At 44.1% G+C, this 21,379-nt stretch overlaps 4 protein-coding genes across 30 annotated transcripts; all 4 read left to right on the top strand.

The window, feature by feature from the left end:
* Positions 1-29: 29 nt before the first annotated feature.
* LOC4345297 (putative disease resistance protein RGA1) lies at positions 30-6,718 on the top strand. Of its 19 annotated transcripts, XM_066303830.1 has the most exons (7): positions 30-639; positions 747-831; positions 1,138-1,587; positions 1,688-1,752; positions 2,628-2,718; positions 3,448-3,705; positions 3,792-6,718. In XM_066303830.1, the coding sequence occupies exon 7, from the start codon at positions 3,808-3,810 to the stop codon at positions 4,831-4,833; it is 1,026 nt and encodes a 341-aa protein (XP_066159927.1). In that variant the 5' UTR covers positions 30-639; positions 747-831; positions 1,138-1,587; positions 1,688-1,752; positions 2,628-2,718; positions 3,448-3,705; positions 3,792-3,807; the 3' UTR covers positions 4,834-6,718. The 19 variants fall into 19 exon arrangements, with proteins under 19 accessions (XP_066159927.1, XP_066159924.1, XP_066159920.1 ...); XM_066303827.1 differs by having other exon boundaries at positions 1,568-1,587; positions 2,628-3,705; XM_066303823.1 differs by having other exon boundaries at positions 1,568-1,587; positions 2,622-3,705.
* Positions 5,054-6,761, top strand: LOC136351558 (disease resistance protein RFL1-like). The gene is made up of 4 exons (XM_066303737.1): positions 5,054-5,543; positions 5,755-6,036; positions 6,130-6,307; positions 6,386-6,761. Exons 1-4 carry the CDS (start codon positions 5,054-5,056, stop codon positions 6,759-6,761), a joined length of 1,326 nt encoding a protein of 441 aa, XP_066159834.1.
* Positions 6,762-11,502: 4,741 nt separating this feature from the next.
* Positions 11,503-13,053, top strand: LOC136351359 (F-box/LRR-repeat protein 13-like). The gene has a single exon (XM_066303359.1). It carries the CDS (start codon positions 11,503-11,505, stop codon positions 13,051-13,053), a length of 1,551 nt encoding a protein of 516 aa, XP_066159456.1.
* A 4,153-nt stretch (positions 13,054-17,206) lies between these two features.
* Positions 17,207-18,818, top strand: LOC112939843 (uncharacterized). 9 transcript variants are annotated; one of them, XR_010734791.1, is made up of 5 exons: positions 17,207-17,649; positions 17,803-17,922; positions 18,022-18,031; positions 18,158-18,211; positions 18,356-18,818. XR_010734791.1 is itself a non-coding variant. In XM_026027362.2 (5 exons), the coding sequence occupies exons 2-5, from the start codon at positions 17,812-17,814 to the stop codon at positions 18,442-18,444; spliced, it is 294 nt and encodes a 97-aa protein (XP_025883147.1). In that variant the 5' UTR covers positions 17,207-17,649; positions 17,803-17,811; the 3' UTR covers positions 18,445-18,818. The 9 variants fall into 9 exon arrangements, 1 of the variants encoding a protein (XP_025883147.1); XR_010734790.1 differs by having other exon boundaries at positions 18,337-18,818; XR_003243692.2 differs by having other exon boundaries at positions 18,022-18,067.
* Positions 18,819-21,379: the final 2,561 nt, after the last annotated feature.

The following is a 21,379-nucleotide window of genomic DNA, read 5'->3' as shown; positions in this document are numbered from 1 at the left end:
TCTATTCCGTCAACTGGCAAGTGGGCCCCATTGTCAGCCCCAAACGTTTGCTCGTTCCTCGGTTTCCTCCTCCTCCATCAGCTGAGATGGAGCTGGGAGCCTGGGAGCTCGACTCTATGGCTCCAGGTCCAGGCAGGCCACTGTGTCTGTGTGTGAGCTATTTGGAAATTGGAATTGGAAGGGGAGAAGAGCAAAGCTGCGAAAACCGTCAGAGCCATGCACTGCCACTGCTGCTGCTCATCGGCGTCGATCCCCTCTACACTGGATCGAGTTCCCCTATGCGTCTGGACGCGGCGGAGCTCCATCAATCCCCTCCCCAAATTGAGACGCCAGATTGATCGTGGATGGCGAGGAGCGAGCGATCGATCGATCATCACGAGCATTTGCCTCAACAACTCGTTCTGGGAAACAAATGGGGGGAATGAATCGGATCGGGATTCGGGAGCGCGAGACCCGCGGCGGAAGCTTAATTGGCATTGTTGTTGTAGGCGCCGCCGCCGCCGCCCACACCGCGCATCAACCATCAAGTAGGGGAAGGGCTGATTCGCCGCGGATGATGCGCGCCTCTCTGCTCGCTCCTCTCGAGTTGAGCGCTGATCTCACCCCGCCGTTACCCAGTGCCAGGCACTTCGCCTCGAGGTAATTCGATTGCAAATACAAAGCCGAATGTGAAAAGCTTTCCCGTAGTTGCAGACATAACATGGCAAATTCAAAGAAAATTTAAGTGCTGCCGATGTTTAATTTAGGGGCTCATGCTTCCTTGAACTCTGACCAGGAGGAGACTTCTTCAGAATATGTGACTACAATCAAAAGAGGAAGGAGCAATCCCAGGTAATAAATCAGTCAACTTCTTTACAGTAGTAGGTAAAATGTGATTACTTTCAAAACATAGCAGAACATTTATGTTATTTATCTCTTAACTTGTTTACATTAACTATGCACTGGAAACAATTTAAATGCTCATCTTCACTAAATTCCGGATATTAGCAATTTTTTTTTGTGCAGTAGATTATGTTGATGCTCTCTTCTAATTCATGTTGCTAATTTACTGTAGTTAGGAGGAACCCTGAGAAGTTTTTAACCAAGCTTCTTATGTGTATTTGATACATTGACTGTCTTGCAAACTTTGTTTAACAGGCAGGTACCTGATCATTGTAGATATAAAAATAACTTCACCGAGCAAATTTTTTTGTCATGTTTTGGATCCATACTCTATTCCCTCTTTATTCTTCTCATAATTATCCAATGATGAAATATTTGCCTTTTTATTTTTGAGCTCTAATTTATGAGGATCATGAATTGAGGGATTACTTATGTTTCTTTTGCTACATGTGTTTCACGCGTTATGCTTAATCAGTTTGCCATCTCGACCTGAATTGGATGTATATGCTGGTGCAGATTTTTTTTGACCGATTGTTTTTTCTCTTTCTGTTTAAATCTTCCAGTTGTGATTTTATCATAAGGTGCCTGTATATGTAATTCCTTTGCTTGTACTCATGCTTTCTTCTTTTGCTTTTGCTCTGCTTCTGCTCTTTGTTTCCTGGTTTGCTGCTTTCGAAATGAACAGATCAATGGATTGTTCTTGAGGTATAGCAATTATACCATTTACATTTGATTTTAGAATAATCTCTACTGAACTCCATGTGTTGATTTGATCAATGGGTTGATACTATTTCTTTTAGCCCAGATCCATCAAAATGAAGCTAGCAGGCCTATGATCCTTCTGTGGCCAATACGAGCACCCTTTTGCAGGTATTGCTTTATTATCAGAATCTTAAAAAATGACTACCCTTCCCTTTCATGAAAACAACGTTTTACAGATAAATGTGAATGCTCCTCTTGTCTGCAGTAGACCAGTAGTTTGAGTCTACCTTTCTGTAAGCCTCACTACAATGTATTTGTGACAACAATACCACCTTCCTGTTCATTGGCTAAACCCAGCACTACAGATACTCTGGTGTCTGGTCGCTGTTTTATTTACCATATCGTAGTGCTGAAATTTCTCAGTGGTCTGTGTGTATAATGTGAAAGTCTTCACAAGATCATGAAGCAACATTATTTATCTCAGTCCCACTCTTCGAGGTGTTCAATTGTTCATGCCTACTTGATCAAATAAATGATATAGTACTTCAGCAAGCTATTATATATTGGCTCTTCTTTTCAATCTCGGTCACTAGATGTTGCTAGTCCTGCAACTTGGGTAGGTTCAGACTGAACCATTCAGGGTGTTGCCCTAATATTTTGCACGCCATTTCAAAATCCATCAGAGTCAACCTCAACTGTTGAAGTAGTCCACATATGTTAGGAAAACGGTGTTGCATCACCTTCACTCAGGCTGATAAGCCTTGTATCCTGTAGAGTCTTTAGGGCCCGGCATTCCTTTTCTCCTCAAAACCTCATCCTAAGTGTCATGTACATATCAGGTTTTATTTTCAGGTTGACAAATTGTTTCTTCAAGGTAATCGATCGTGAAATGATTGCTTCATTGTTCAAGGCCCTATAGCTACTCATTGCTTTGCTTGATTCAAATAGAACGACTATTACTACTTGTTCAATTTCATTGTGCTCAGTCTCTATCTGAAATTTCAAATTGCAATTACCGTTCTTATTTGTTTCTTCAGTTGCAGGCCCTCATGGTAAGCTCAACTGCACATTACAGTTGATAACATCAATGAGCAGGATGTAGTGAGTGTTCTGGCATCACCGATCGTTCTGTTGGTAGTCTGCCTCACAAACTTTGTGCTTTACCAAAGCCTTGGCTGCACCTCATTTGAAAAATCAGGCCACTGTCACATCGGCAAGCATGCCACATCAAATACCTACAACAATGATAGCAAATGTAGATTAGTTAACTGCCACATTAAGAATGCCTTCGCTAGAATAAATCTTTGCAAGCAAGCTGCTTTAACAAATTATGTATACTTGGATTGCTAGCTTTAACAAGCTATTTTAACTACATGTTCATTACACAACGATTCATATTCGAGAGTAACAACATCATTTTGATAAGGTTTTGCATGGTTTGTTGCCAGTGGTAGAAACCATGTGTACTAATTACCAAAGTTCTGGAGAGAAAGGAACCAGACGGCAACAGTGCAACAGTCAAAATGATCTGCAAAGAAAGTCAATGATGTACTGTTGCTAGCAATAATCAACAATAGAAAAATGATCTGCATGTTGGTGACTTGTCCAAATCAACAATAGCTCCTAGCCTTTCTTTATTAACTAGGAATATATTATTTACTACTGGTGTTGACAACTAATCAATTGCAATAAGTAACGTGTTAGGTTAGTGTGGACATAGAAAAAAAATACTTAGTTTTAAAACACATATCACAATTATTTATTTTTGTTGATAGCATTGCATGTGGACATACTCTGCTAATATGCTTCTTGCTCCATTTACTTTAACAAGTTTTGGTGAACTTAAGTCATTGTGCCCTGCAGCCTGTCTTGTTTCAAAATATAATATTGGCAAGGGGGTGACAAACCAGGTTGTCAGGGTTCTCAGGCCTTATCAGGAATCATAGTTGCCACACACACACACACAGAGACATACAGAAAGTGTTGCAACATGTGCCTCAACAATTTCCTTGTTCCAGCAATCCAGGGTCGCTTTACCTCCCCTGCCTGAACACTCTATGCTGCAGGTCAACGCAAGCTCACTCAAAGTGCTTCAACACCTCCAGCCATCTCCATTTTCAGGTACTGGCGTTCGATCTAAATGTGTTTCCAGGACTTGCATTGGTATCTGCAATTTATAAGACCTCTAAATTTGTTCTGTAGATCAGGCCACAAGCATAGACGATGGGGACAATTTTAGTGTGTTTGTCATCCAAATGTTTAGAAAAGCTGGTTGGGATACTGCGGGAGGAATTTGTGAAGACATTATTTGTGAGAAGAGATATCAGGAGGCTCCGTGAATCTCTGAAGTACTTTGATTCTGTTCGTGAAGATGCCGATGCTTTGGCCTTGGAAAATAGAGTGACAGGAACATGGTGGAGTGATGTGAAGGATGTTATGTATGATGTTGACGACATTGTAGATTTTTTGAGAGCTCACTCGTACAAGCAGCGATGTTGTGATCGTGTCCTGTTCTCTAGGCTGGCACAACTTCCACTTGATTACAGGATTGCCAGAAGAATCAAATATGTAAATGAAAGGCTTGTGCAAATCACAATGAACAGCAAGATGTTTGTTCCACTGGCAATGAGGAGTCCTCAAACTCTCCAAAGAAACGGTGTTAGTAGGTATGTGGCTGCTTTGGTTGATGAACTTGATGTTGTCGGAAGAGAAATCAAGGAAACTACTGATGATATGGTTCAAATGATCATTGGATGTGGCCATCAGAGCACCATATCAGTTTACGGGATCCTAGGGATGGGAGGAATTGGCAAGACAACTTTAGCTCAGAAGATATACAATGATCGAAGGATAAGGGAGAGGTTTCACCATGTCCTTATATGGCTGTCAATTTCTGAGAGCATCTCAGAGACTGACTTGCTGAAGGAGGCCATTGAAAAGGCAGGAGGACAGTCTTATCAGGGCAAGAGTAAGGATCAACTTCTACAAGCTCTACTAAATTGTATCACTGGACAAAGTATCTTCCTTGTGTTGGATAATATGACAAGTTCACATATCTGGATTGATCTTCTTCGGTCCCCAATAGAGAGATGTGCGGATGCCCATGTACTTGTTACCACAAGGAGCCGTGATGTTTTGTCACAGATGAACGCGATACATGTTCACGAAGTGCACAAGCTGAAGGAACATGATGGCCTGGAACTTCTTCAGATCATTCCGAACCGAAGACGAAATAAATGTATTCGGTGATATTGGATCACAGATTGTCAAGAAATGTGATGGGCTTCCTCTTGCCATCAAGGCCGTTGCAGGTGTCCTGTCCTCGAAGGCAACGAAGGAAGAATGGGCTAGAGTCCTGGAGAGCAGATGGTGTTATGAAGGACTTCCAGAAGAAATACAAGGCCCCTTGTATTTAAGTTACAATGACTTATCCCCACAGCTTAAGAGCTGTTTCCTCTGGTGTGCCTTGATGCCTCAAAATTTCCATATTCACCGAGATGTCACTTACTTCTGGATTGCTGAAGGCTTTGTGAAGAAAGAGGGCAGCAGACCGATACAGGAGGTAGCTGAAGATTACTACCACGAGCTAATCATGAGAAATCTACTGCAGGCAAGACCAGAGTACATAGACAAGGGAATTTCTACCATGCATGATCTACTAAGGTTGCTTGGCCAATACTTGACAAGAGACGTAGCCGTGTTCATGGATGAGGACGAAACCCCTCCAAATGTTCGGCGTTTAGCGGTTGGCAACGCCGTTGAGGAAATACCTGGTATACAAGACCAGAAAAACCTACGGTGCCTCCTAGTGTATCACCACGACGCATGCAGATCAGTCAAGAGGGACATTTACAGGAAGCTGGAGCATCTTCGCATCTTAATTCTAGTTGGAGCAGGCCTCCAGAGCATACCAGAGTCAGTTGGGCACCTGGTGCTGTTGAGGCTGCTGGATGTCAGCTGTAATGAAGAAATCAAGCAACTTCCGGGATCCATCGGAAACCTTACCTGCCTTGAACACCTCTCAGTGTCTGGTTGCGAAAAATTGGCATCGCTGCCGGCGAGTCTGATGACGCTGTCCACGATAAGCTTCCTCAATATAGGTGGCACAGCACTGACCCCAAGTTCCCAAAGGGATCGGTAATTTCCGATGCATGGATAATCTTCGATCAGTTTTCCAAGATGGTACTGGCGGGTTCCGATTGGATGAACTAGATAGTCTCTCCAAGATACGGCGCCTCTTGCTGATCAAGCTGGAGAAAGCCTCACCGCCAGCTTCACCCGTGTTGTGCAACAAGCGTCACCTCAAAGAGCTCGGCCTTACCTGTACAATGGGTGAAGAAGCTGATTGTCGAACCAGCTACGAGGACAGTGAAGTGAAGAACATCGAGGAGATCTACAACAAGCTCTGTCCATCACGAAAATTGCAGTACATCTTTATAGATGGGTTCCCTGGTGACGCGTTTCCAAAATGGTTATCTTCAGAGCCGCAGGACACACTGCCGAACCTGGCTCATTTGCACTTCAACCACTGAATATCTTGTCCAGAGCTTCCGCCTGCAGGCCAGCTACCAATGTTGCAGGTTCTTCATGTCAAAGGGGCTGATGCAGTTGTGAGCATTGGCCATGAACTCTTTGGTAAAGGGGTAGTGTCTCCAACACATACCATTATATTTCCAAAGCTTGAGCTGCTTGAGATCGTTGACATGTACAACTGGCAGAGTTGGTCGGTTAGCACAGAAAGCTTGTCTGATGGCACATCGGAAACCATCTCACGATCAGTCTTTCTTATGCCATGCATCAGGTACCTGCAGCTGATAAATTGCCCAAAACTGAGAGCTCTCCCCGAAGATCTGCACAGAATTGTTAACCTACGAAGGGTTCTTATAGAAGGTGTGCACAGCCTGCAGGAAATCGTCTACCATCCCGGAATCGTCTGGCTCAAGGTCAAGAACAATAAAAGCTTGAGGAGGATATCCAATCTTTCTAAGTTGCAACTCTTACTTGCGCAGGACTGCTCGGAATTGCAGCAGGCTGAGGAGCTTAGCTCGCTGAAAACCTTGTACATGGTCGACTGTCCAATGGAGCAAATGTTCTGGGATTGTTTCTCCAAGGAGCAACAGAGCATGATGACCCATGTAGTTGTTGGGATACGCGTGGGCTACGATAGCATAAATTAAAATTTTCTATCGCGTAAACCAGGAACCATGCAAGCATTAGATCATAGATCGTTACCACTCGACGCGCTGCACAGCGGAAGAAGACGCTGAGAAGTCGAAGGAACTATCGCGAAGTAGCGCGCATCGATGTAGAGGAAGTAGTCGATCGCACCGGCTCGACCTTCTCCTCCTCGTGCGTTCTCCTCGCCGTACTCCCACGCCGATCAGCACTGCAAACCAGTGGCGTCTCTACCGGTATCCACACGTACAGGGACGAAACGCCACGCGCAGATGTGCTAGCACCCGTGTGCGGCTAGGGTTTTGCTCGAGGACGGAAGTGACGGCTAGGGTTTCTCACGTGATGCAATGCCTCCGCCAGTCACGCCTCTCACGAATATATAGAATCCATTACTCGGGCCTCCAAGGCCCGTAGGACTCCTATTCGGATCCCTATCCGAATTAAGCTCATATTGGATCTCTATCCAATCCCCTTATTCTGGCCCATTAAGCGTGCGACCTTGTAGGTTCATATATACTCGGCTGTAACCCGAAAACTCCTTTTCGGTCCACGCGTCAACAGCGGCCCCTAGCAGAATGTATTGACCCACCGGGCATACATAAAGATCATATCGGCTGAACCTCTAGTGTATACTTGTATGAACCCCTTTGCCTCACGATATCGATTAAGCTCAAGGCTAGATATGTGCCATCCTCTAATAACTCAATCATTCACTCGAATCTGTTGATAGATTATATATCTTGTGATTGACTCCTCAATCACTTTTGGCATGGCCATACACTTCCATAATCTACAACATCGAGGGACCCAGAGATATCTCTCCATAGGAGGGGCAAATCCCATCTTGATTATTCATATCCCACTACATGTTTCATAGCATATCCGAATACTACTTTTATAGCTACCCATTTACGGAGTAGCGTTTAGCAGTCCCTAAGTAAGTTGCTACATATATTGAAAACCATGATAATCTCAGGTCTAAGGATTCAACACCAACACTAAATGAGATTACTGATGACACAACACATATGGCTCTTGCAGTGTCTCATGTTGGATCTATCCAACAACATGTTCACTAACATGTGTACACATTATTAATTTGGTATCTCTATACCATGATCCATGAGACATGATCATTAATTAATACATGTGCTGATCATATAAACATATTTGTTTCACATATGATATTTGATCAGGGATCCTTTAGAAATAGTAACAAACAACATAAAGAGTCTCATGAAAAAATTATATATTCATTAACCAATAAGGAGTTATCTATTTCAAGGAACAATATCGGATAAATATGTAAACATAGTATGTGATACAATCATCTCTATGATTGCCTCTAGGGCATATCACTAACAGTAGTCACCACTGAGGCATACGGTCAGGATATTTATCCTCTTGAATCAGTCTTTTCTTAAAAGGGACTGTACCACGAGCTATCTTCGGGAGAAAAAACATGCTAATACGTTCATGTCCCAATTCAATTTTTTTATTCTTAAACTTACAGTTTCTGCATAACCTGATTTGGCAAATACATTTGAAAAACTGTAGACACTCAAACCTGCTTTCTCCATCTTCCAACAAAAGTATGACCAAAGCTTGCCATTTTAACACCTTGATATTGTTGATTACCAAAACTTGTCACTCCCGTTATTCGTTAATGTATAAATTATAAAATGGTAGGAGTAAAATATTGTCGTTATAATTGCTCACTTTATACTATCGTTTCTCACCAATTATACATTCATTCTGTGCCTTGATTTATACTCCTTATTTGTTTGTACTGTTTGTTTATTATCCTTTGAAGTTTGAATTGCTAATAGGTGTTCTATATCCTCGGTACAGTTGAGAATATATCTGTTGGGTGAATTTCAGTATTGTGTCGATATTTGGATTGTTGATCCTGTTTTAAAGATATTTATGAAATACAATTTCATTGTCATTGTTATGAAACATACCCATACCATTTTATTAGAGGAAATCATTCAGCGGTAAAGTGCCCTAGAAACCAACACTTTTAGTTTATTTTGTAGATAAATGTACCTCTGAAATTCATGGTGGTATGAGTTATAAAACCTTAGTGGTGGTGCATTGGGTTTTAAACTCTAGCATTCTCACGAGTACCTTTCTTTCTCCTTATTAAAGAAAGGATACGCAGATCTCCTGCGTGTTAAAAAAAAGGAATTACTTGTGCAAATATGATAAACCTTGTAGCCTAGTGGTTACAAGAGCCTCAGTAGCACCTGAGGTCCTGGGTTCAACTCCCCATGGGAGCGAATTTTCTAGGATTTAATGGCGTTGTGCTTTCAGTGGTAGGTGCCGTACCTCTCGACAGCGAGACGCCTGTGGTGACTTCGTCAACTGCAAGTAGGGGAATAAGTTCATTATGACTCTCTGATTCGTATCCCTGAACCATGATACCGGATATTTCGACCCGCCCCCCAAACTATTAAACCGGTGGAATTTGACTCCCTCGATGGTTTTGGAGGTCGGTTTCACTGATATGGCGTCTATTTAGTGGTGTTGACTCGGTCTTCGTTCCATGTGGAGTCAACGTGATGCTTAGTGCATTAGAATTAAAAAACTGCGTCAACTCCATGTGGAATGAAGATCGAGTCAACACTGCCACTAGGCGCCACGTCAGCGAACCCGTCCTCCAAAACCACTTAGGATAGTTGATACCGGATATTTCGACCCACCCCCCAAACTATTAAACCGGTGGAATTTGACTCCCTCGATGGTTTTGGAGGTCGGTTTCACTGATATGGCGTCTATTTAGTGGTGTTGACTCGGTCTTCGTTCCATGTGGAGTCAACGTGATGCTTAGTGCATTAGAATTAAAAAACTGCGTCAACTCCATGTGGAATGAAGATCGAGTCAACACTGCCACTAGGCGCCACGTCAGCGAACCCGTCCTCCAAAACCACTTAGGATAGTTGGGGGGCGTCGAAATATCCGGTATTATGGTCCTGGGATACAAATCAACTTCAGTCACTGATTAAGGGATTCAAAGTGAACTTATTCCGCAAGTAGGAGAAATGAAGGGTCAAGAAGGGCCAGGATGGGCCCAAAGTGAAAATATGGGCCCTTATCTTTTACCATCTCATCTAATCTAACTGTAATTCACGTATAATCCTCTTTGAGCGTATATATCTATATCTATAACTAATATAAATATTCGTATTTTGCTGATCGTCACATCTAATTTTCGTCCATCTTTTGTCCATGCACAATCCGATTCGGTTAGCAATAGTCATGGAAAAAATTGCAAAAAAAAAAAAAAAAAAAAAATCGACGGCCGCCGATACCACCACCGCTGCCGGAGGGAGCCGCTGCCGCCTGATCCGCCCGCGGTCGCCATTGCCGCTGCCGGATCCGCACGCGGATGAAGCCGACGCCATCGCGGCCGTTGGGAGGGCGCCGTCACCGTCGAGGCCGACGGGGGGAGAGAGAGAGGGGGAGGGACGGTCGTCGCTGCCGTTTCCGCCGCACCCCGCCGTCGCTGCGCCAAGTCGGCGAGACGGGAAGGAGAGGGGGAGAGGGAGCGAGGCCGCCGCGGACGCCGTCGTCGCCGCCGTTGGGACGGCGCCGTCTCCGCCGAACCCCGCCGTTGCCGCACCGAGCCGGCGAGAAAGGAGGGAGATGGGAAGGGAAGCGGCGCCGGTGACGGGGGAAGCCGCCGGTTGGGAGGAGGGGGAAAGGGGGCGGCGCCGCCAGCGGGGAGGGGGAGGGGAAGCGGCGGCCCTCTAGCCTCCCTCCCGCGGCAGATCCGCCGTCGCGTCGCCGACGCCGCCTCTCCCCCCTACCCCCAGCCGGCCGTCTCCCCCGCCATCGGCGCCGCTTTCCTTCCCCCTCCCCTCCGGCGGCGCCGCCCCCTCCCCCTAGCCGCCTGCCTCCCCCGCCACCAGTCGCTGCCCGCGGTAGGGCAGGTATGCCGCCGCCTCGCCTCGGCCGCGAGATAGCCGGTCGCCGCCGCCGCCATTCGCCGACTCGCGGTGGGAGAGGGAGGAGAATGAGTTTGGGGGGGGGGGCGGGTGGGGAGGGTTAGGGTTAGGGTTAGGGTTAGGGTTTTGATAAGGCCGTGGGCCGATCGGAAGGAACGGAAATAAGTCTATTTTAGGTCCCTCGGGCCGGAAATAAGTCTATATTAGGTCCCTCGGGCCGAAAAAAAAAGAGAAGTTCATTTTTAGTGCTTCATTTCTTCATAAGCATTTACAATTATATTTATTGAATGTGTTTATTTCTAAGCAAACCTAACCGGAAGGATTTTCTTTCTTTTTCCAATTAAATAATTATTAAATGATGTTTGTATTATTAAAATTAGCAATTAAGTTCTGAAAATTCCAATAAAATTCCAAAGAGCGTAACTAATCATGGAGAATTTAATAAAATTAAATTTAACAATGTCATTTTATTTCTCACACTTGCTTTACTTGTAAATATATTTAATTATACACATACCTATTTAAAAATACCAAATATTTCAGTGAATTTGTATTTTAATTAATTGCATATTTTTTTGATCTGTGCGCTTCCCGGTGCAACGCACGGGCACTTTTGCTAGTGTGTGTGGCTATATATATATATATATATATATATATATATATATATATATATATATATATATATATATATATATATATATATATATATATATGATATTCCTCCTCGTTTCCTCGAAGAAACCCTAACGGATCGATCTAGCCTCTCGCTGTTGCCCAGCCGAGAACATCATCCATGGCCGCCGTGGATCGCATCTCTGAACTCTCCGACGACCTACTCCTGCACATCCTCTCCTCCCTGCACACCAAGGACGCCGCCGCCACCACCGTCCTCTCACGCAGGTGGCGTCCCCTGTGGCGCCGGACCTGCGTCCTCAACCTCTACTCCGAACCCTTCCTCCCCACACACAATGCCTTCTTCCGCTTCGCCGACGGCGCCCTCGCCGCCGTCCTCCGCCGTGGCGACGACCCAGCCCTCAAGAAGCTCTCGCTCGCCGTGGACTCGGCTGCGGCACGCCCTGTTCTCTCCAACTTCGACAGCAGGATCGGCGCAATCCTCTCCCACCGCGCCGCGGCCGGGCTGCAGGACCTCCGCGTCGATTGTCTACCGGTCGCCGGCGCCGGCGACGCCGGCGACACCATCGGCATGTACAAGCTGCGGCTAGCGTCGCTGCCGTGCGCCGCCACGCTGCGGGTGCTGCACCTCGCGTGCTGCTGCTGCTACTCGTCGCCGCCGTCCGTCGTGGCGGCGTTCCCGTCCCTGACGGATCTAGCGATGACCAGATGCATGCTGTCGCTGTCCAAGGGTGGTCACCTCCTCCAGACCATCGTCGACGCCGCGCCGAGGCTCGCCATGCTCAGACTGGACCGTGTCCATCTCCTGATCTCGGCGGCGAAGACGAAGGAGGAGACCGCCGTCCTCCGCCTCCGCTGCCCGACGGTGACGACGCTCGTGCTCGTCGCCGTGACGTCAAGGATCGAAGCACTCCAGCTCGACGCGCCGAGCCTGGTCTCCTTCTCGTACGGCGGGCACCCGATGGCGATCTCGCTGGCACCACCGCCGGCGAACCTCGCGCTCGTCGACGTGGACATCAGCCGACCTTCCTTCTTCACCTGGAAGTACGAGCCGGTGTGCCGCGTCCTCCGCAGCCTCGGCGGCGGCGACACCACGACGATGAGGGCCATGACGCTGCGCGTGTACTGCGTCGACGACATTCTCGACGACGGCGGCGGCGGCGCCCTCCCCGTCTTCCCCAACCTCGCGTTCCTCCACCTGGAAGCACAGTACCTGCACAGCCGCTATCAGACGCCCATATCGTTGTCAGCAATGGCGAAGCTGCTCCAATCCTGCCCAGCTGTTTCTGAACTCCGGCTCAGGCTAACAACGAAGGATGACAGCCACAGCCACCCCGTGTCCGAAGAACAGCGCTTCAACCGAAGGATATCCGGGAACTCCATTGGGAGGAGGATCGAGTCAAGCTCAAGTTCTTCTTCCAAGGACGAAGGTGATCTTGAGCTTAAGCGTCAGCGCGTAAGCGAGCCGGCAATCGAATGTTTGGAGAAAACCGTCAGGAAGGTGACCATGGAATTCACGGCCAAGGAGATGGACAGTTTTCCGGTCCATCTCACCAAGTTCCTGGTGGAGAACGCCATGGTTCTCGAGGAGTTGCACGTTGATGACACAGCACAGTTCTTCCTGGACCAGAAGGTTGAAAAGTGGAGAGCTGATTCATTTCAGCGGAGGAACTTACCAATCGTTGGCCGCTTCGAGGTCAAGCCTATGTAAAATTTAGGGGAAGTCTATCGCGCGAACTTGCGGGAGACGCGAACGGATTGGTAGGTCTAGTATACGAGCTAGGAATCTCGCGAATTTTGCGATTACCGTTTCATCTTTTATTCCTCATAGCTAATTACATGCCTAATTACGTGTTTAAATCATGATTTGTTTAATGGCTAATGTCCCGGTAGTTTGTTTCTTCGGTTAAAATAAGTCTTTATGTTTTCTTGTCACGACTTACGAGGTTTGCTTGGATTGGAGTAATGTAGCTATTTTATTTTTTAAAAAATATCCTGTGATGATCAACATTTATATTTCTATTAAAATTAATACACTAAACTTTATAATTGCAGACATATAAATTCTACTAGCAAAATGCCCGTGCGTTGCACCGGGAATTGGCGGGGTGACTGGAGTTCGATATTAATGATTTACCAAAACACCATAGTATGATTATAAACATCGGCTATATGTAGAGTGATAAACAAATCATATTTGTTTTTGACAATTAATCTACTTTACATTTGCGTGTTGTGGATGACACTTCTGACGCGTGGGCCCAATGATTATAGCAAGAGAGGAACAAATGATGAACAACAAAAGTGATTGCTTTTGCGTAGAAAGTGATTGATGAAAAATTTAAGTGATGAATAGAAAAATCAAATATTTTTAAAGTACAAAATCCTAATGAAAAATGAATGGAATTGACCAAAGGACATGAATGGAATTGCCCAAAGGACACGTCTGAATACACGTCATGCGGAAATTATATTTTCTTGTAATCTATATAATGTAATTGTGAGAATATACTCGATTTTCTATGCATTGTACTTGTGAGAGCTGAATTTTGTTTTAGGTTAAATATAGTGTGCGATAGAAATCTTTAAAATCATGTAGTGGGAACGCTAAAAATAGCGAAAAGAAAAGCGGGGCAGACCCACACTCCTGGACGAAAAGGGAAAGAAAAGCTAATTGAACTCCTGTACTGCAAACTTTTTTTTTGTGTATTTTGGTTTTCATTTTGTATTTTGGACTAAGACATTATGAATTATAAAATAAATAATATTGGAAGAGAGTAATATTCTCCGAAAGAGGCTATAGTCCATATAAAAAATAATTAATATTATTTATTTTTAGTCCAAATTTAAATTCTATTATTTATTTTTAATTGATATACAATTACATTTCTTGTTGACTCCATTTAGATATAAATAATTTAACATGAAGAAAGAAAAACTAAACATAGGAAAATATTAAGTTTCTTAAGGGAGAAATAGTTTAAATCAACTCAATAGATAAAACTCAATTAGGCCCATAAGGATGGGCCGAATGTCTTCCACAACTTGGCCTGTTAAGTGCACATGGCCCATGTGGCCCAAGTCGGCTTAGATGCGCTAAGAGGCGTCGGATTCAATCGAACGTTAGGATCGCTTGAGATATATATATATATATATATATATATATATATATATATATATATATATATATATATATATATATATATATATATAAAAGCTCTATTATACACCCCTCCCCTAGAATAACTATTCTATACCCCCTCCCACCTCCCTCCCTCCCGTCGCTCCTCCCCTCCCATCGCTCCTCTCTCCCTCCCCCGCCCCCCTCTCCCTCTCGCGCCCCCTCCGTCCCCACCTCCCTCCCTACCCGTCGCTCCTCCCCCGCCCCCCTCTCCCTCTCGCGCCCCCTCCGTCCCCCCCTCCCTTCCTCCCTGTCGCTCCTCTCTCCCGTCGCTCCTCCCTCCGATTCTCCCTTCTCCCGATTTCTCATCCTCCCCCACAATCTCAACTTTTCTTTTTTTTCTCTCCCTCCTCCTTCTCTCTTCTCCTCCCGATTTCTCATCCTCCCCCCAATCTCAACTTTTCTTCTTTTTTTTCTCTCCCTCTTCTTCTCTCTTTTTTTTTCTCTCCCTCTTCTTCTCTCTTCCTCCCGATTTCTCATCCTCCCCCAATATCAACTTTTCTTCTTTTTTTTATCTCCCTCCTTATTCTCTCTTTTTTAGAAAAATTAAAAATACCCTCTCTCTCCCGTCGCTCCTCCCTCCTCCTGATCCTCCCCCAATCTCAACTTCAAGACTTGAACCCATGATCTCATGGTTCATGGCGAGCACTTCTTACCAAATCACCATATGATGATTTATGAATAAATCAGTTATATACATGTAACAATCATACCTTGTTACTATGATTCGGCAATAACATTATCTCAAAAGGATAGTAACATTATATGTTACTGCAAAAATGTATAGGTTGTTACTGTAAACTTTATAGTTTGTTACTGCACTTTTGGCAGTAACAATATAACGAAATTTACAGTAACAGAGAACATGCATAGTAACAGTGGCCTTATAGTAGTAATGTTTTTTAGATCTAGAGTATTTTAAATCTCAATCTTTAGAGAGTACTAACGTACACGTCATGTCTTATTTTTCTAACCCATTTGCATCATGGTGTTTGTAAAAAAAAAGTGCTTAACGAAACTAGAACCATCATAAATATTTTTTAATGTTGTTACTGCGAAAAGTAGACGTGTTACTATATATTGGCCATCGTGTTACTACGCTGTTCCAGTGAGACGAGAACTAAAAAAGAGATAAATCACAATCTTTAGAGAGCAATATCTCTCACATCATATCTTGTATTTCCAATCCGTTTGCACCATGAAGTTCATAAAAAAACGCTTAACGAAACTAGATCCATCATGACTACTTTTTGACGTTGTTACTGCGATAATGCTGTCTTGTTACTGCAGGATGACCGTCCTGTTACTGCACGATTCCTGTAAGACGAGAGCAGCAAAGTGGTGGGCGGGGGAGGGAGTGGTGGGCAGGTTTGACCGGCGGGAGGACGCTTTGACCGAGGTGGGAGGGGGGTTTTGGGCCCTAGGGAGGGTGGGGAGGTGGGTTTGACCCATGGGAGGAGGGGGTGTAGAATAGTTATTCTAGGGGAAGGGTGTAGAATAGATTCAATATATATATATATATATATATATATATATATATATATATATATATATATATATATATATATATATATATATATATATATATATTCCATGTTGAAACCCTAACCCTAAACTCATTCTCCTCCCTCTCCCACCGCGAGCGGTGGCGGCGGCGACCGGCGATCTCACAGCGGAGGCAGGGCGGCGGCTACTTGCCCTACCGCGAGCTGCAACGGCTATGGCGGCGACTACCTCCCTACCGCGATTCCCATCTTCCTCAGCGGCAGCCGGAGATCTCGCGACCGACGTGGGGCGGCGGCTACCTCCCCCATCACGAGCAGCGGCGGCGACGGCGACGCTCTCCCCCATCGTGAGCGGCGCGGCGGTGCCCTCTCCCACCGCTAGCGGCGGCGACGGCAGCCTTCTTCACCATGACGCCCTCCCTCGCACCTCACTCTCTCCACTTCTCCCCCGCGCTCTCTGTGCGGCGGTGGCGGGAGGGCCGGCGACGCCCTCCCCTCCGCGAGATCGGGGGGAGGGGAGGTGCGGCGGCGGTGGTGGTGGACGACATGGAGGCGGCGGGTCGGACGGCGTGGAGGCGATGACCCGGACGGCGTGGAGGCGGCGGGCCGGGCCTTGCCTCCTCCATATCCGGTGGCATGGAGGCGGCTGCGGCCCGGCGGGGCAGGAAGGGTGGCGGCCCGAACGGCGGGCGGTGGTGGCGTCGGCGGCCGCCGATTTTTTTTTTTTGCAATTTTTGCAATTTTTTTACATCAATATTGCTAACCTAATCGGATTGTGTATGGATGAAAACTCTGACGAAATTAGATGTGACAACCGGAAAAATACGAATATTTATATTAGTTATATATATAAAGTTTATATAAATAAAGTCTACACATAGAAAGTTTATATACATAAAATCTACATATACAATCTTTACATATATAAAATCTACACATAGAAACTATACATGTATAAAGGAAATAATTCATATAAAAAAGTTTCCGTTAAAAGAAACAATGAAAAAGGACTAATGAATAAAAGAAATCTGAAAAAAATAAGGACGTGGAAAAATAACGCCTATATTTATTGCGTTGCCAGATGCTATATCTATCTATTCTATCTATCCTATAATTCACCAACTGATGTTTACATCCTTCGTACTTCATTCATCAAATCCAGCGGATGAAAATCATCCAACGTATCACATCCGTCTCCCTTCCTTCCTCCACCTCCGGATCGCTCCCTGCGCTGCCACACCTCACCCACACGGCCACACCTCTCTCCCCTACGCCCTAATCCCCTTCCCTCTTGCACGCCGCGCCAATCTCCGCCGCCAGAGCGTCGTCGACCTGCGCAACAAACATCCACGGCGGCACCGGCAACCGCTCCCTGCGCCACCTCCTGATCGACGGGATCGCTCCCTGCGCTGCCGCCTCCGCCGATCACTTCCTGCGCCGCCGCACCTCACCCACAACTCTCTCCCCCACGCCCTAATCCCCTTTCCTCTCGCACACCGCGCCGATCTCCGCCGCCAGAGCATCGTCGACCCGCACAACCAACGTCCATGGTGGCAGTCCGCAATCGACCCCTGCCACCACGCAGTTTCTGCACACTGCTACAGTTATCAGCAACTTAATTGTATGTTCACTGTATGCCCTTTGAACAACAAAGCATGGCCATCTTTCATTATATTGATATAAACACAAATTTCTACTATCATATGTTCTGCAAAAAATGAGATTTCGAGGTTATATAGTTTTGTGTTGAAAAGTTAATGGTGCTATTGTTCAGGTGCTTGCAATGATTTTGCGTGGACAGACGCTGGTGTTGAGTCCAGCGCTTTCCATGATGGTGGACCAATTGAGGAAGCTCCATGCATTTCTTCCAGACGGCCTTCTTGCAAGCAGTCAGGTAAAAGTAAAATGTTCGTAGTTGCTGCATGTGCTATTCATTCTCATTTCATTCAGACATCTGATTAGTTTTATCATATGCTACAAAGGACGTGTTCAGGGAAATAAAGGTACATTCTTCTTAAGCCCATCCCTATGCAATCAAGGTAAATTTACGGTTTCGACAGTTGAAGTGAAGAACATGACACTGAATTGTTGCATTATACTCATGTTCAGCATCATGTATTATTGTGCAGGCCTATGCTTCAGAGTTCTGCAGGAAGGAGCACCAAGCTCTTGAAATTTCCCTTGTAAGAATGAGTTTCACTCTTGTTTTGCCTTTCAAGCTTCTTGTTTATCTCTATAAGAAAATAATTTAGTACTTTTTATATTTAGTTCTACACTGAATTTTGATATATTTCAAGCCCATGTTCAGACAATAATCTGGATTTCAGACAATAATCCTGCAGTCGTACCTGTTGCATTGTCCTCGAGCTCACGCAAGCCCCTGCACTGTAAACTGAAACTGATGCACACCGGCTAGAAATAGCCCATTGAGTCAGCTATTTCGCACACAAATCAGCTATTTTTAGCATTCCCGAGGGATACAAAGAATGCTAGAAATAGCTGACTCATTTCGATGGCTTGCAGATATACGTCAAGGAAAATAAAGGGGCTGCAACTGTAGCTAGCACCGAGGCCTGGTCGGATACCAAAATTGAAGGGGAAAGACTTATATCAGTAGTACATTTCTAATTTCTGTGGAGCAGATTTGCTGTGTAGTCAAATTGAAGGGGAAAGACTTATATCAAATCACTGCCGGCATATCAAATTTAGTGACATGCATTGATGTCGTCATATCAAATTTTGACATTTATTAATATTCATGCTTGAATTCTTCCAGTCATTTTGAAATTAGATTGCATGTGGAACTTCCTGGTACCGCTCTTTTGATAATCTGAAAATCTGTTTTGATATTTTTTTTTTAATTATCGTTGTCCAATTCTGGTTCTTCATTGAATTTTGGGAGAAAGGTACTACTGATATGCATATGACCATGCATATCTCCTGTACATTGTACATGACAACATTTTGTCAAAAATAAAACCATGTCTAAATTTATTCCTAAGCAAAATTCCTTTATATTCCTATACAAGTACATGTGCTTACATTTTTAAGATCACATAGTAATGTGTGCAATAAAATTGCTATATAGTCAAATTGAAGGGGGGAAGCCTTTATATTTCTGTGCTGAAATGGAAATAGATAAATGGCACAGTTGTTTTTAATAAACATTGGGTGGTCTGAAGTTTAGAACACTGAAATGTATATGTATTTGGATAATTCATGCATTTATATATTTGGGGCCAATATTATTTTCTTAAGGTCATACATTTAGACTGTATACATGTGAAATGGTAGTGACTATTGAATAAAAATCAGTCATGGAAAATGGTAGCAACTATTGAATAAAAATGTGTCTTGGTTCTAGTAACTGGATAAGAATAACATTGTAGGTAACTTGTCTCAGCCAATGGTTAAATAACTCATGAACCACCTTTTTTTTTTTCAGAATCCTTCTTTGTGAATAAATATGACTGTCTTATTATATGGTAGTGCCCAAGTTGTGTAGTTAATGATGAAACATCCAAACTGAATTTAGTTGCTGCATTTAGGATGTCATTGGACCATGTTATATGTAATTTGCAGGGTAGATATATTTGGATTATTCATGCATTTATATATGCGGGGCCAATATTATTTTCTTAAGGTCATAGATTTAGACTGTATATATGTGAAATGGTAGCGACTATTGAATAAAATTGTGTCTTGGTTCCAATAACTTGATAAGAATAACATTGTAGGTAACTTGTCTAAGCAACCAATGGTCAAATAACTCATGAACCCCCCCCCCCCCCCCCTGTTTTTTTTTCAAAATCCTTCCCGAATCATTATGGTAGTGCCCGAGTTGTACAAATTACAAATTCAAATCCTGCTGACAACTACCATTTGATTGATTTTGTACAACACGCCAGAAGAAACATGTGCGGTATTGCGTGATTGTCACTGGCATAACTCTTTATGTAACTTTTTGCTTGAACCTTAATAGCATCCATTCTATGCGGAAATGAAATGCCTTTAAAATGTCAAACGTCATTGTGCCAGTTTGAGTTATCAAACGCCACCCCGTAGCATTTGTACAGGCATATTACTAGTACACAATAATAACTGACATGTGCTAATTACACACTAATTAGGTGGCGGGATGCATGCTAATTCGATGATGCCAGATCTGTGTTGGTGCGAACTAAGTCGACGAACACAACAGCCTCGGAGATCTGCTTAGCTCTAGTGCAAGTCCAAAACTTGATGAGATGCGGGCGTGCCAGCCAGTTTGATCTTGCAACTGATAAGATAGATAAATATGTTGATCACCGAAGAGTCGATCGGCTAATAAGTTATCAGCTATATGTCCAATGTAGATAATGTATAAAGACAATCGGCTATATGGTTTTAACCAATCAGCTATATGTCCAATGTAGATAATGATATAAAGACAATCGGCTGATAATAATGTAATATAACAATAATATAATCCAGTAGAAACCAATCGACTAATAATAATATGATAGAATAAGTGATATGATGGTTAAAGCATACATCAGCTGAAGGTCCGATGTTATTAAATCCAAATGATTAGATAAACAATGAAACCTTTGTTGCATGCTAAATCCAACTTGTATGTAATCCTTGTGAATCGATGCAACATCCAGATAACTCATCAGTTGAAACCACGATGAAACCCTTATTGGCAATCAAAAAGCAGGGTAGAGATTATGGTTCTAAACACGACTAGGTCTGATGTTGTGCAAAGTATGAAAATAAACATAATATCTAAACAATCAAGCCCTTGACTGATTTTTAATAGTGGTGGATACCTTAGCTAATCCAATATGGCAAAGCAATTTAGCCGATACCGGCAAAAACCCTAAAGCAGATCCCAGCCGATACAAGTAAATTGAGCTGTCAAACTAGATTAACTAAAATATGTGATAGGTAGGTAGGCAAATATATCAACCGAACCAGAGCGATCCAAGAGGTCAAAGCGATGTAGCCTTGAACAACACCAATGTAGTGGATACAATTGCCAAGGCCGGTGGAACGTAGGACTTACCTCTTCACCGGAGATCGAAAGCTGATGCAACCCCGCATCAGGTGCCAAGTTTCGCTGGTGATAAGTAAAAACCTCGGAAAAGAGGGTGGCGATGCGCCAAGAGTATTTTTATTGATCGAGAGATAAATTACAATGACCCCGGGTGTACATATTTATACACATGGGTAGATACTAGTTCTTATTGGACAAGAGAATTTGTTTCCTAATGTTAAAAGGAAAACATAAAGTCCTTATCAAACACTAAACACACTTTTCTAAAGATAAAAGGAAACTAACAGACTCTTCCTAATTAATAGATAAACTT

Source organism: Oryza sativa, chromosome 8 (assembly GCF_034140825.1).
Source record: "Oryza sativa Japonica Group chromosome 8, ASM3414082v1".
In the NCBI taxonomy this organism is placed as follows: domain Eukaryota; kingdom Viridiplantae; phylum Streptophyta; class Magnoliopsida; order Poales; family Poaceae; genus Oryza; species Oryza sativa.
The sequence above is the reverse complement of the archived record's forward strand: the minus strand, read 5'-3'. Positions and strand labels throughout refer to the sequence as shown.